General features: G+C 27.9%; 2 protein-coding genes across 4 annotated transcripts in view; one reads left to right on the top strand and one right to left on the bottom strand.

The window, feature by feature from the left end:
* The window catches only part of LOC130665876 (phosphatase and actin regulator 4A), a 215,155-nt gene that overhangs the window by 12,996 nt on the left and 189,222 nt on the right, over window positions 1–12,937 (top strand). The gene's annotated exons all lie outside the window — the stretch shown is intronic.
* On the bottom strand, window positions 3,374–12,708 carry LOC130665878 (uncharacterized). 2 transcript variants are annotated; one of them, XM_057466507.1, is made up of 5 exons: window positions 12,492–12,705; window positions 11,967–12,188; window positions 8,687–9,533; window positions 5,774–5,932; window positions 3,374–5,614 (listed from the first exon to the last, which is right to left on the bottom strand). In XM_057466507.1, the coding sequence occupies exons 1-5, from the start codon at window positions 12,615–12,617 to the stop codon at window positions 5,439–5,441; spliced, it is 1,530 nt and encodes a 509-aa protein (XP_057322490.1). In that variant the 5' UTR covers window positions 12,618–12,705; the 3' UTR covers window positions 3,374–5,438. The 2 variants fall into 2 exon arrangements, with proteins under 2 accessions (XP_057322490.1, XP_057322491.1); XM_057466508.1 differs by having other exon boundaries at window positions 5,477–5,614; window positions 5,701–5,932; window positions 12,492–12,708.

Here is a 12,937-nt window from a genome sequence, read left to right as displayed (position 1 = left end):
TATCGAAGATGCTAATTGTGACTATTAAAAATTATAATTGTTACAATCGAAGATGGTAACTGTTACCATTCGAGGTTGGAAAAATTCTTAAACAAAAAATAGGATAAATTTATACAAATTTAAATCCTTTATTTACATCCATACTTTAGCTATGTCAATTTTGTCTTTTAAATAATTAAAATAAGTAACAACACAATCGTTTAAGTCCGAATATAATAAAACGTTCCAAATATTGGAGCTATTGTTGATAACTTTAAATGATTGGGTATGATCATAAAAATAGCAATCATCCAAGAATTAAGTGAAAATAATCACATACACAGTTAAACAAAGAGAAAATTACATGTAGACAAGCTTCAGACTGTAACGCCGATATTTAAATTCTTTATTAGTTTAGACAGTCATTATTATTTCGGCTGATGGTAACTGTTACCATCAGGTTATTAAGAATTACAATGTTGATAGTAGTTGTAATTAGTTAAGATAATAAGAGTTGTAATTTCTGAATTTTATTATCAATAGTTGCAGAATTCGCCATATAGTCGATAGATAATACAATTCAGATTGTTTATCTAATAATTTGAATGATATTCACTACTATCGATTCAGTTTAAAAATTTTACTATATAGTAAAATGTATAGTGTTTTTTGAGGGAGAAGTCATTGAAATTTTCATTTGTTAACTTAAAGGTTAATTAACAATATGAAAATCAATAAATAATTTGAACTTTTATATATCATATTAAAGTACAACTATTGAACTATAAATCCTGAAAGTTTCATTAAAATATCTTTAATATCTTTTTATTTATTGATTTCGTAACTAAAAGTCACAAAAATTTTCATTAAAAAAAAAATGTTAAAATCAAAATTTTCAAAAACTGTTTTAGGAATTAATTATTCATAGTATATACTTCATGAATAAATATTCATACCTGAATTTAATAATCAAGTGAAAAAGGGGGGTTCCTCTTCATGTGATCTTGCTCAACTAGATCACTAGATGATAACTTTTACACGCAGAGAATTTTTGAGTAAAAATTACCTATAAAGTTTGGAACCGTAAAAACATTTAGCCACTAAATTTTGACTATGTCATTAGTAGAAATTGCACTCCATTCACATGCTATCGAGTAGTATATTTTATAATGCGCGTGTGATAAATTTAGATATTTATTTCATGTCCTCACAGTATCAAACTTTTTCAGTAATTTTTACTAAAAACTTCTCTGCGTGTTCTATAAAATTCTCTCCGTGTAATAATAGGAAAATTTTCACTAATCATAGAGTTATTTCTCTTGACGTATATTAGAAATAATTCTTACAGAAAAAAATGATTTTTTCGCGCACAAAATTTTTCACATTATGAATTAAAAACAAACATTTTCTGAGGACCTGCCCCAAAAAATTTCCGTTTTCAATCCATATTAATAATTTTTTAGGACAAGTGAACATTCTTTGTGTCAAAAAATCCTTTTTTTCTTTGTATACTATGGGAATGATTCCTATTATAGTTTCTATTAACTTTATCTCCACATATTTGACATAAATGACCCCAGGCTAGAATTTAGTCCCAATAATGCCCGACTTTTATGCTTTTATGTAAAAAGTTACTACAATACATAACCATTTAAAAAAAGTATATATCAAAATAGGTCATTCGAAACTGGATTTTTTTTTTTACAATTTTTGTTTAAACATGTACATTAAGCGATTGGTTTAACATTCGTTTTAATCAATCGAATATTAGTTTGGTTGAGTTATTTATTATTAACCCAATTAATATTGAGCTTAACAATTTCGAATATAGTTTTAAACAGACAACCGGCTACCGAGTTAAATTTATATGTAATGTTTGTCATAAAATAAAATATTTATGTTCCACCAATAATGTTGACCCAATTACTATCACAATCGTTATGTAGATAGACTTAGTGACAATTTCGGTGTTAACTAATTCGTAATAATTATTGGTATGCAAATACAAGTTGCAGATAAGTCCCAAGAGCAAAAGTGATTAGAATATTATCTTGGATTATAGGAAATTACAAACGTATACTACATCAAGAGATGTCGGAATTCTATGTCCGATAGAATATAGAGAACAATTTCATTGTCTTAGTAATGTACAATATACAATGTACATAATTAATCAATTATTGTTCAATTGGCTCAGCACATAAACGTCAAATCAATTAGCGTTTAATTGTTTATTTTTTTCAAAAGCTCAATTTTAAACATCGGCTGTTGTTTTTTGAAAAATGCAACAGGGAATTTATTTTTTATTTATAAGGAAAAATAAATGGAGTTTAAATAAAAAAAATTCTTTATCGATATCAATGAAAAAAGTGTCGGAAAATAAAATGTTATTTTTAACTGTCATGTATCAATATTTGTTTGCGAATGTAACGTGCATACAAATTGTCATTAATTCTATGGCATTCAAACGTTAAAATCAATAGCTGGCATGTCGAAAAATGATACAAGACTATATGTTGCACACATGGAGATTAAATTTGTTTCAGATTTTTTTTATTTTCCCTATGAAATATATTGATGTCACTATAGGCACGTTAACAAACAGAATTTCATGTTTATATTTATATATAACATAAATTATTGTATGGGATTTTAAGCCGCAATCGATGATATTTCTGTTTGAAAAAAATTTCTGTGATGTCGATAAATATTCATGTGAAAAATTTGAATTAATTTATGAGTCCCGTGAAAAATATTTATAAAAAATATGTATAAAAATATATTTTTGATAACTAACTTTTGGCTGATTTTCGTACACAAAAAAAATCTAGAGTAAAATTGGAGTGATTACGAATTTGATTTAAATCCTAATTCACTCGGAGTTTCGGAATTTTTACAAAATATCATTTCGAATACGGAGTAAAAAGGGAGTTGGTTTTTTCAGAGAGGGATTTCGGAATGGTCTGGATTTTATTTAAATCCGCATTCACTCCGATTCGGAGTAAATTTCACTCCAAGGGGATTAAATAAATAAACAGTCATCTGCTCCGCAATCACTCTGGATTTAATTCGCGTTCACTCCGCAAATTTTTTACAGTGTATATATTTTATATATCTTGAATGTAATTAAAATATATCAAAAATATGTAAAAAATATAATTATGAAAATATAAAAAATATTCCTAACTCAATCAACGACATTGGAAAAAAATGATATATTTTTTATATTTTTATATATTCGAAATATATTGTTAATATATTTTTTTATGTCATCATACCGATATTTTTTTTATATTTTCATGCATATATTCTAAGATTTATTTATAATATATAAGAATATCAGCCAAAAGTTAGCTATCAAAAACATATTTTTTATACATATATTTATATATTTTTTTCCATGGGGAAATTACAGAATAAGTTATAAATTTTTTTACTAATGTTCTAGATTTTAAAGTAAAATTCTAAAGTCATCGGAGTTGTCGAAAATAACAGAATTAATTGAAAAACTGGCTTAAGAAATTACTGGGTCAATGTTAAACATTATTCCATTTAATTTTGGCTCACCCAAATTTCCTCGGATTTTATTCTAGTTTTTTTTTTTTTTTTGCTTATAATGAATTAAAAAATATGATGCAGATTTATGGATAATAAACCCAGCAGAAATTTTAACTATATTTTTAATAAATGATATGTTTATATTTTCATTACAATGGATAATTTTTTCAAAAAGTAGGTCAGTGTAACTTTGATTCGCGGTAATTAATTATTTTGCTTTACACAATAGAATTATGTTAGTTTTTGTAATAACAATAGGGAAATTCGATGGAAAACAAAAGGATAGAGTAAGTTAATTAGTTTGGACAGCGGCCAATTAAAAATTTATCATTAAAAAAAAACTTATTTTGACAATCGTAGTCCATTTTACCTGAGTAGTAACTTTCCAGTTCTCAATAAAATAATTAACGTAACAAACAATTGGAAAAAAAAAATACTTAAAATTTTTAATTGGCCTCTGCTTAGGCTGATTAACTTCAGAAATAAAACCGTTTTTTTAACACCAGGAAAAATTTTAACACCGTGTTCGGCGTTGAATTTAACACCGTGATATCCCGCATGGAAAAGCTATATATTGTTAAAAATATATATGATGAATATGTGATAAATATATGGCGGCAAAAATATATATATTTATGAATATATGTTTTTTACATATATTGGATTATATATTTTTAATAATATATTTCTTTTTATATAATGTTTTATATTTCTCTATATATTTATCTCATATAATGCTCAATATATTTTTGTCATATATGGATGGTATATATGTACTCTCTAAAATGAATTAGTGATTTTTCACTAATTTTAAGTGAATATTCACTAATTGTCAATGCTACAATCGTACCACGCAGAATTAGTGAATATTCACTAAATGAATATGTGAATATTGGAATTCACTGATTTGATAAGTGAATATGAGAATCCACTAAATTGAAAAGTGAATATGGGAATCCACTGATTTCATCGGTGAAAAAAATATGATATAGCGAAAAAAGATATAAGACACTTGTAATTAGATCCGAAATGTAATTAATGTATTAGAATCATTACTTCGAGGAAGTATACATGATTTTGATTGATGAAAAAATCCCGGTGACTGCTGGGCTCGAACCTGCGTCCTTCCGATTCAAAATCTTTGCTGCTATCCACTGCACTGGCCTACGTATGTGATCGCGTGAGTGTAAATAGTATATTCGTTATGATACCAAACAATAACTGATGAATAAATAAAAAATCCGTGATGTTATGATTGACGCACTCTTCATATAAATATATTATTGTTCTGCACTTCTATTTTTTTTTATTTTGAAAGTTTTTTATTAAAATTTTTAAAAATAGCACCATAATTATTAATTACATTTATATCTAGTAAAATATTTAATTATTTGCTAGTTAAAGTTACTAGTGAAATTTTGAAATTTATAAATTAAGAAGTGAATAACAGTTTCACTTGTAGAAATTATGAAAATATCGCTAGTTCAGTAGTGAATATCACTAATTTGCTAGTGAAAATTATAGTACTAAATTTATTAGCAAGAATTCTCTAATTTGTTATTTAAATCCACTGATTATGAAGTGAATACTGCTTCACTAACGTAATTAATGAAATTTCCACTAATTCATGTTTAGAGAGTATTGTAGCAGTATATTTTTTTTCAATATATTATCATATATTAATTCTGCAAAAATATAAATATTATTTTATATATTGTGCGATATATCACATTATAATATTCATATATTTTAAAGTATATTTTTTCACATATAAAGTTTTTTCATGCAGGTAGCGTGGATTTACACCGTTTTTTTTTACATTGTAGTTAAGTTTACATGTGTATGTAGTTCAACATTAAATTATTAAATTAACTTTACTCCCCATAGAATTTCTTTATTTGTTATAGATTTATATCTTTTAATACTTTAGAAACTCTATCGCTAAGCTCTTTCGTAAATCTGTGAGTTGTTTTATCTACAATGCTCTCTCGTTTCCAACAATTCTCAATTGAAGTTTCACAAAATCTATAGTGATTTGAAGTACCTACTTTAGGATCTACTTCGACTTCTTTGTACCCTGAAATTATGATAATTTTAAAATTATAAATATCTGACAATTCATTTCCCAATAAAACTGAAAGAGACCAGGGTAAGATAATCTACCGAATGATTTTATAAATAAACTTTCGCCCTCATCTCTTTTTATTTGATAACACGATAAGTATAATTGGTTTACTTGTTCCAAATATTGACCATGTTCTTTTAGTTTTCCACACTCTATGATTTCCAAGTTCTATTACATTTTCGCCTTGAACTATGTACTTGCTACGATCGTAAGCAGGATTTATTTCTTTCCATCTTCTAGTTTTGTAATGTAAATTCAACTTTGGAGATCCTTAAAAAGTTTTAAAGTAGATATGAAATTTTCTGATAGAAAAAATATTCATGTCGACCGTAGTTACATGTGTCTATAATTTTATGACTTGTTGAAATACTTAAAAACTTGTATGTCCCACATATTTTATTACAATAATTTTTTAACTTTTAATGGGCTAAAGGTACCATTTTTGGCCGCTTTAGGGCCGGTTTTGAACACTTAAAGAATTTATGTATGCGCCATTTTTTTACAAACAGAAGCAGACATTTAAGCTTTCAGGTGTAGATCTGGTGAAAAATAGTATACACACAAGGGAGAAAAATAGGACATTCTAATCCGAGTGTGTGATTGCTTACCCGAGCCGAAGGCGACTGCGGCAAACACGCGGATTAGGGCGTCGTGTTTTTCTCCGTGGTGTGTATACTTTTTTTCTCCATATCTGCACTTGAAATTACATTTTTTCACTATGCACCAAAAGTTGAGATTCCTGTCCCATTTGGCGAGAAGGCAGACATACATTTCTTTTACGAAAAAAAAAAAATGAACATAGTTTATGCACACTGAAAAAAAAGTATTTTACCGCCCGGAATCCAAAGTATTATCGATCCAGTATTCCTATAGTAAGTAAACGTATTCTTACTGCAAAAAACCTGGTATAATTCCCACAGCAATACCGAGTTTTCTTGTGGGACTAAAACTTTATACTATCCCGATGAAAAAAGATTTTATACAATTGTATAGAATTATATATCAATTATATATGGACTATATATAATTATATATAGACTATATAAAATTGGATAGAAAAAATGGCCCGATCCAATTGTATACAATTTGGATAGAAATTGTATAAAAGTTGTATACAATTCTATATAATTATATACAATTCTACATATTGCAATTATATAGAATTGTATATAATTAGTATAAAATTGTATATAATTATATAGACTTGTATACAATTTGTATAGAATTGTATACAATTTCTATATAATTATATACAATTCTACATATTGCAATTATATAGAATTGTATATAATTATATAGAATTGTATATAATTAGTATAAAATTGTATATAATTATATAGACTTGTATACAATTTGTATAGAATTGTATACAATTTCTATACAGTTGTATACAATTGGATCGGGCCATTTTTTGTATATAATTTTATACAATTGTATAAAATATTTTTTCATCGGGATTTTACTATAGCAAATGCAGTGGTGTCTTCAGCGCTTACATACTTATCCTATAGCAATTTTTGTTTCCCGCATTTTTACCTTATGTTATTATAAGATAGAAATAAGAGTGCAAGTGACAACAAATATTAAAATAATGCGTGCAATATTCCTTTTTATAACTATTAAATTATTAATTAGTATTTATTCGTTTTTCGTCTCAATTGTTGACAGTACGTCTGTTATAATGAAAAATTCTCCTATTTACGTACATTAATGTATGTCAATAAAGTAGGGTTAAGTTTATTTTATTTTAATTGTGGTATTGTGCCTACAGCAATACCGAATTTTGCTACAGTCAGAATACGTATTGCTCTGTGAAATAAACTTTGGTATTCTTACCACAAAAATATCAGTATTGCTACCAGAATAAAACATTTACCGGGAGGAAAAAAACTTTTTTTTCAGTGCATGTGCCATTTTTCTCACAAACAGAAGCAAAAATATAAACTTGCAGGTGTAGATCTGGTGAAAAATAGCATACACACAAGGGAGAAAAATAGGACATTCTAATCTGTATGGTTGCCACCTGAAATTACACATGTTGGTTATAAAGTCCTACTTTTCGTCCCTTGGTGTGTAATATACCATATACAATTTTGAAAAAAAAACAAGACCAACGTATTTTGAACTACACTTACGTTTTTCGGCGTAAAAAAAATCTTTTTGAATACCCTGATTAAACAACTGAATTCGATCGAATTAAACAGAATTAAATTTTTAATTCTATTTAATTCAGATAAATTCTGTTGATTCGGTATTTAATTTGAAAATGAATTCTGTCTAATTCGGCAGGAAAACCAAAATTTGTCCAAATTAAAACGAATTTAAATAATTCTATTCGGTTTAATTCTGATTAATTCGAAAATAATTCTTCAATTTCTGGTTCTGAATCCGAATTAAACTGAATTAAAACGAATTTGAAATTTTTAAATCGGTTTTATTCTGTTTAATTCAAATTCAAATTTTCAATTCAGTTGAATTCTGTGTTGCAGAATTCGACAGAATATAACAGAATTAAAATTTTTAATTCGGTCGAATTCAGTTGTTTAATCAGGGTAAAAACTTTTAATTATTATACAAAAAATATATCGCGTTACAAATGCCATAAGGGCGTACTAAAAAATTTTTTTTGGGAATCGACGTATAATTTTTTTTCAAATTTGAAATTTTTTGGTACGCCCTTATGGCTCCCGGTAGGTACCCTGGGTGCCATAAGGGCGTACCAAAATTTTTTTTTGCATTTCTGCGCGTTTCAGTCATAACTACGTCGATTCCCGGAAAAAATTTTTTGGTACGCCCTTATGTCTTTCAAGGGTATTTTTTTCGGGATACGCCCTTATGGCATCAGTAACGCGATATTATATTCAATATTTGAATTTTTGAATGTTGTAATTTCTTGTGAAAATGAAATCTACTCTAATGGTAGTACTTAAATTTAAAGGAAATTAAATCATCAGTCTCTAGAATATTCTACTAATATAAAAGTTAAGTTTCAAAAACTTCGAAATGTAATAAAAGTTTAAATACCTGGTGGTAGAGTAACTAAATCATCGTCATACATCAAGTAGTAAAAGACATTTCTAAAGATCCAACCTCCAACTTCATCACTTTTAACCGAGTTCAAGTGTTCCATCATCACCGTGTAATTTTCATGTATTCTTGGCACGATGTACTCGTCTATATCGACACCTATAATATACTTAACACCTTCATGAAACGTGTTTCGATATAGACAATCATTTAATGCCGCAAAAATACCATCCGTTCTTAATGTTCTTTGAAAAATATATATTTCCGGTAGCTTCCATTTTAGTACCGACACTATTTTTTCCTTTATATAGTAATTCAAAACTTTGTCGACATGTTCAGATACTGAATCCCGATAAAATGTTAAGTAATTAACTCCCATCATTTTATAGAATTCAATAAACGTTATCAGGTCAATGGCTTTATCGAAATTGTGATGAAAAGGTTTTACACATACGGAAAATGTTTTACGATCTCTATCTTTGTGTTGATGCGAGTTAATATTTATATTTATATCATTAGTATACCATTTATTCGGATATCGTATTCCAACAAATTCATCACGATTAATATTATTAGCTGATCGATCAGATCTTGTTGATACAGTTATTTTATACGGCAATTTAATACTTTGTGAATTTATTTCTTCCGGGTATGGCAGAGGACACAGAATAAAAGCAGCTGAGTAATACATATTAAAATTTTCTTTGTAAGCTATTAATTGTGCTCGAATAAATGCTTTTTTAAATATATAACTTTTGATTGATTTTTGGCCAGTAGTATATTTGTAGTAACAAGTGAGTGGAATGTATTGTAAATTAACTGGTATTATGGCAATAATGCGTATCTGTAAAATTATTATTATCCGTTAAATATGTCACCATATTGTGGACTGTCAAAAACCGGTGTGGAAATGGATGCATTTTAACACCGGTTCACGGATTGAATTTTCTTGGTTGAAATGCTGTGGTTAGTGATTCGAGTGGGCAAATATCCGGTTATTAACCGGTAAGTTATTTGGCTATTTAACCGGTAAAATATTAATTTAAATGATAAATATCTACTTGCATCGAATGTGTATATAGTTTAGTATATTAAGTTTTAAAAGCAATATGGCATACTGAATTTTTTTTTATTGAAAAAATTATTACAAAAAAATAAAAAATAAATTTTATTTTTAAAAAACTTGATAAATTTTAAGTGCAATTTAAAAAAATGTTTTTTGTTCTAATTTAATTATTGAAAACAAATAAAAAAAAATAAAAAACGTCGGCTAACTTCAGTAAAATAAAAAAAATAATAAATTGCATGCCGCAGATTCGAACCTGGGTCGATGAATCTCAAATTCTTCTGTTCAACCTACTTTGTTATAACAGAACTCTACAGAAGATCGTATTTCAATACTAAAGCTGCATTTGACAAGATCCGCGAATAACCTTGATCAATGTTTCACTTTTATCATTTTTAACTATTTATTTATTAACTCAATAATATTGAAAGATAATAGATAATTGCTAATAATCTTTAGTGTACATTGTACACATCTTTAATCGCACATCAACGCCACCCACGGAACAAAATTAACTACCTTGGTTATTTATCCGGTAAATAACCTGCTGAAAATTGGTAAAATAAGTAAAATATTTATTTCACCGGTAAATTCTCTTCCCTATATGGTGCCATAGTAGGACCTAAGACTGGACCATGTTGGCCACCTAACGGAAATTGAAATGAACACAGGCAAAAATTACTATGACCATTAGGGTGAGCCAAAAAAAACAACCTATCGAATTTACGTCTTTAAAAGGACCTATATATCGAGAAAAAAATTCTCCCATTGGGCAAATTTTTTAGCTCAATTTTAAAAGTGTCGGTAGCCATTTGAAATTTCCCATTTAAATAACATGCAAAAAAATTTTTTTTGATTAAAAATATTATAACTTTTGAACCATGTGAGACAAAAATTCGGCTCTAGAATATTCTTGTAAGGCATTAAATTTCTTAAAAGAAAGTCCTGGGAGTCGAATTTGTAAACTTGATATTTCGTATACTCACAGGCTATCAAAGTCTAGAGTAAACAGAATCATACAAATTTAAGGCTTTATTTTGATTTTCCAAATACTTTTCTTTTATTGTGATCGATAACAAAATATTATTTGTTACAACGTGGAAATTGTTGGTGATTTCATTGCACTACATGTAGAACAAATTTTCTCGTAGTATTGATATTTTTAATAATAAAGCCTTAAATTTGTATGATTCTGTTTACTCTAGACTTTGATGGCCTGTTAGTATACGAAATATCAAGTTTACAAATTCGACTCCCAGGACTTTTTTTAAAGAAATTTAATGCCATACAAGAATATTCTAGAGCCGAATTTTTATCTCACATGGTTCAAAAGTTATAATATTTTTAATCAAAAAAAATTTTTTTGCATGTTATTTAAATGGGAAATTTCAAATAGCTACCGACAGTTTTTAAAATTGAGCTAAAAATTTTGCCCAATGGGAGAATTTTTTTCTCGATATATAGGTCCTTTTTAAGACGTAAATTCGATAGGTTGGTTTTTTTGGCTCACCCTAATGACCATAGTAAGATTTACAATGGTTAAGGTGCCATTTCATGCTGACGCTCGACGCTGGTTTTGAGCTGCAAAGTCGGTCACGTGGTACAGTTTCGACAAAACTGCCACCTAGAAAAATTCTAGCCTCAAAACTAAACATTGTTTAGTTTTCACGCTCGAATTATTTATGCTTGACGCTGAAATAAATGAAATCGAACTCGATAATAATTGATATAAGGCGAAGTGACATCAAAATATTTGAAGCTATATTTATTTACAACAATTGAAAAAGTTGGTTTTGAATACTTTTTTCGACACTTATTTAAATTAGCAGCATTGACGCTAGAATTTGACGCTAGAATTTTTCTAGGTGGCAGTTTTGTCAAAACTGTACCACGTGACCAATTTTGACGCTCAAAAACAGCGTCGAGCGTCAGCATGAAATGGCACCTTTTACTTTACACTAATTTTTGATATAATCGTTGTCAATTTTACTAGCCATAGTAATTTTTCCATGTATTTGGTTCAATTTCTGCAGGTGGCCACCATAGTCCGACTTTACTATGGTGCCAAATAATTTCAAACGATAATAATTTTCTTGAAAGTGACTACAATGTATTCAAATGGCAATTAAACACTCAGGTGTTTTAAATTGAAACACTTCGATTTACAGTTTATGGGAACAGTTTTATGAAAAAATTTAAATGGTAGCTTACAAAAGCCCACGCAGAATCATTATAGATTAAATTTTGATTTTCCTCAAGCACTACTTGACTTCTTGTTTCCAAGTACGCTGAGTAAATTCTCGAGTCTTTTATGTCTACTACTTTCCATGAATCTTCTGATTCTTCGGTGTAAGGAAGAGTTTTAACTTCTGTTATTAACTCTAATGCTCTTGAAACCGTGATCTCTTTCAATTGTGATAGTTTTGATATTTTCTGAAATATTAATTTGAATCTGATGTAAATTAAAAGTTTAACAAATTAAATTTATTTAAAAACTTTATCAATATTTATGAGAATTTTAATTGTAGAGCATTCAGATCAAAGAAAAATAAAATATTATTGCCACAAATTTTTTAAAACTCGAGCTTACAGTTTATTGTCCACAACTTCTCTGATTAAAAATACTTCTTTTTCTTATGATATTTATCTGCCCTCAGTATTTTTTTTCTGAGACTTGAAAAGAGCCGACTCTTGATCAGAAAAATTTGATAGAGTAAAATAATAATTACTACTTACTATTTGAGTGCGAATTGCATAAATAACACACAGGAACACAAAAAACAATAAAATTCTTCTGATATATTTTTTAAAAAAAGAATTTATCGGTGTTTTGTAGTGCAACAATAAGTGATATTTCGTCATGATTAAAATTATTTATTGCGAATATTTAATAACTTTTATCACGTTTCCGACGAGGTTATAACTAATACTGCTTGCTATCTATGCGTGGCTTATCAATATAAATCTTATCCGCTCTCAGAAAATCGGTTATCACGTCCATAAATCTATTTATCCTTCAATTTGTCTCGTGTAGGTGACAATGTAAGCTTTTATCGAATGCTAGCATATTTTAAATAGATATCAGAAGCTGAACTTTTTTTTCGCGCCATAGAATTCAAATTTAAATTTTTAGTTTATCTACAAAGTGACGTTAAATTACGGGACAAAATCGAACACCGATC

Source organism: Microplitis mediator, chromosome 3 (assembly GCF_029852145.1).
Source record: "Microplitis mediator isolate UGA2020A chromosome 3, iyMicMedi2.1, whole genome shotgun sequence".
Lineage (NCBI taxonomy): Eukaryota > Metazoa > Arthropoda > Insecta > Hymenoptera > Braconidae > Microplitis > Microplitis mediator.
The sequence above is the reverse complement of the archived record's forward strand: the minus strand, read 5'-3'. Positions and strand labels throughout refer to the sequence as shown.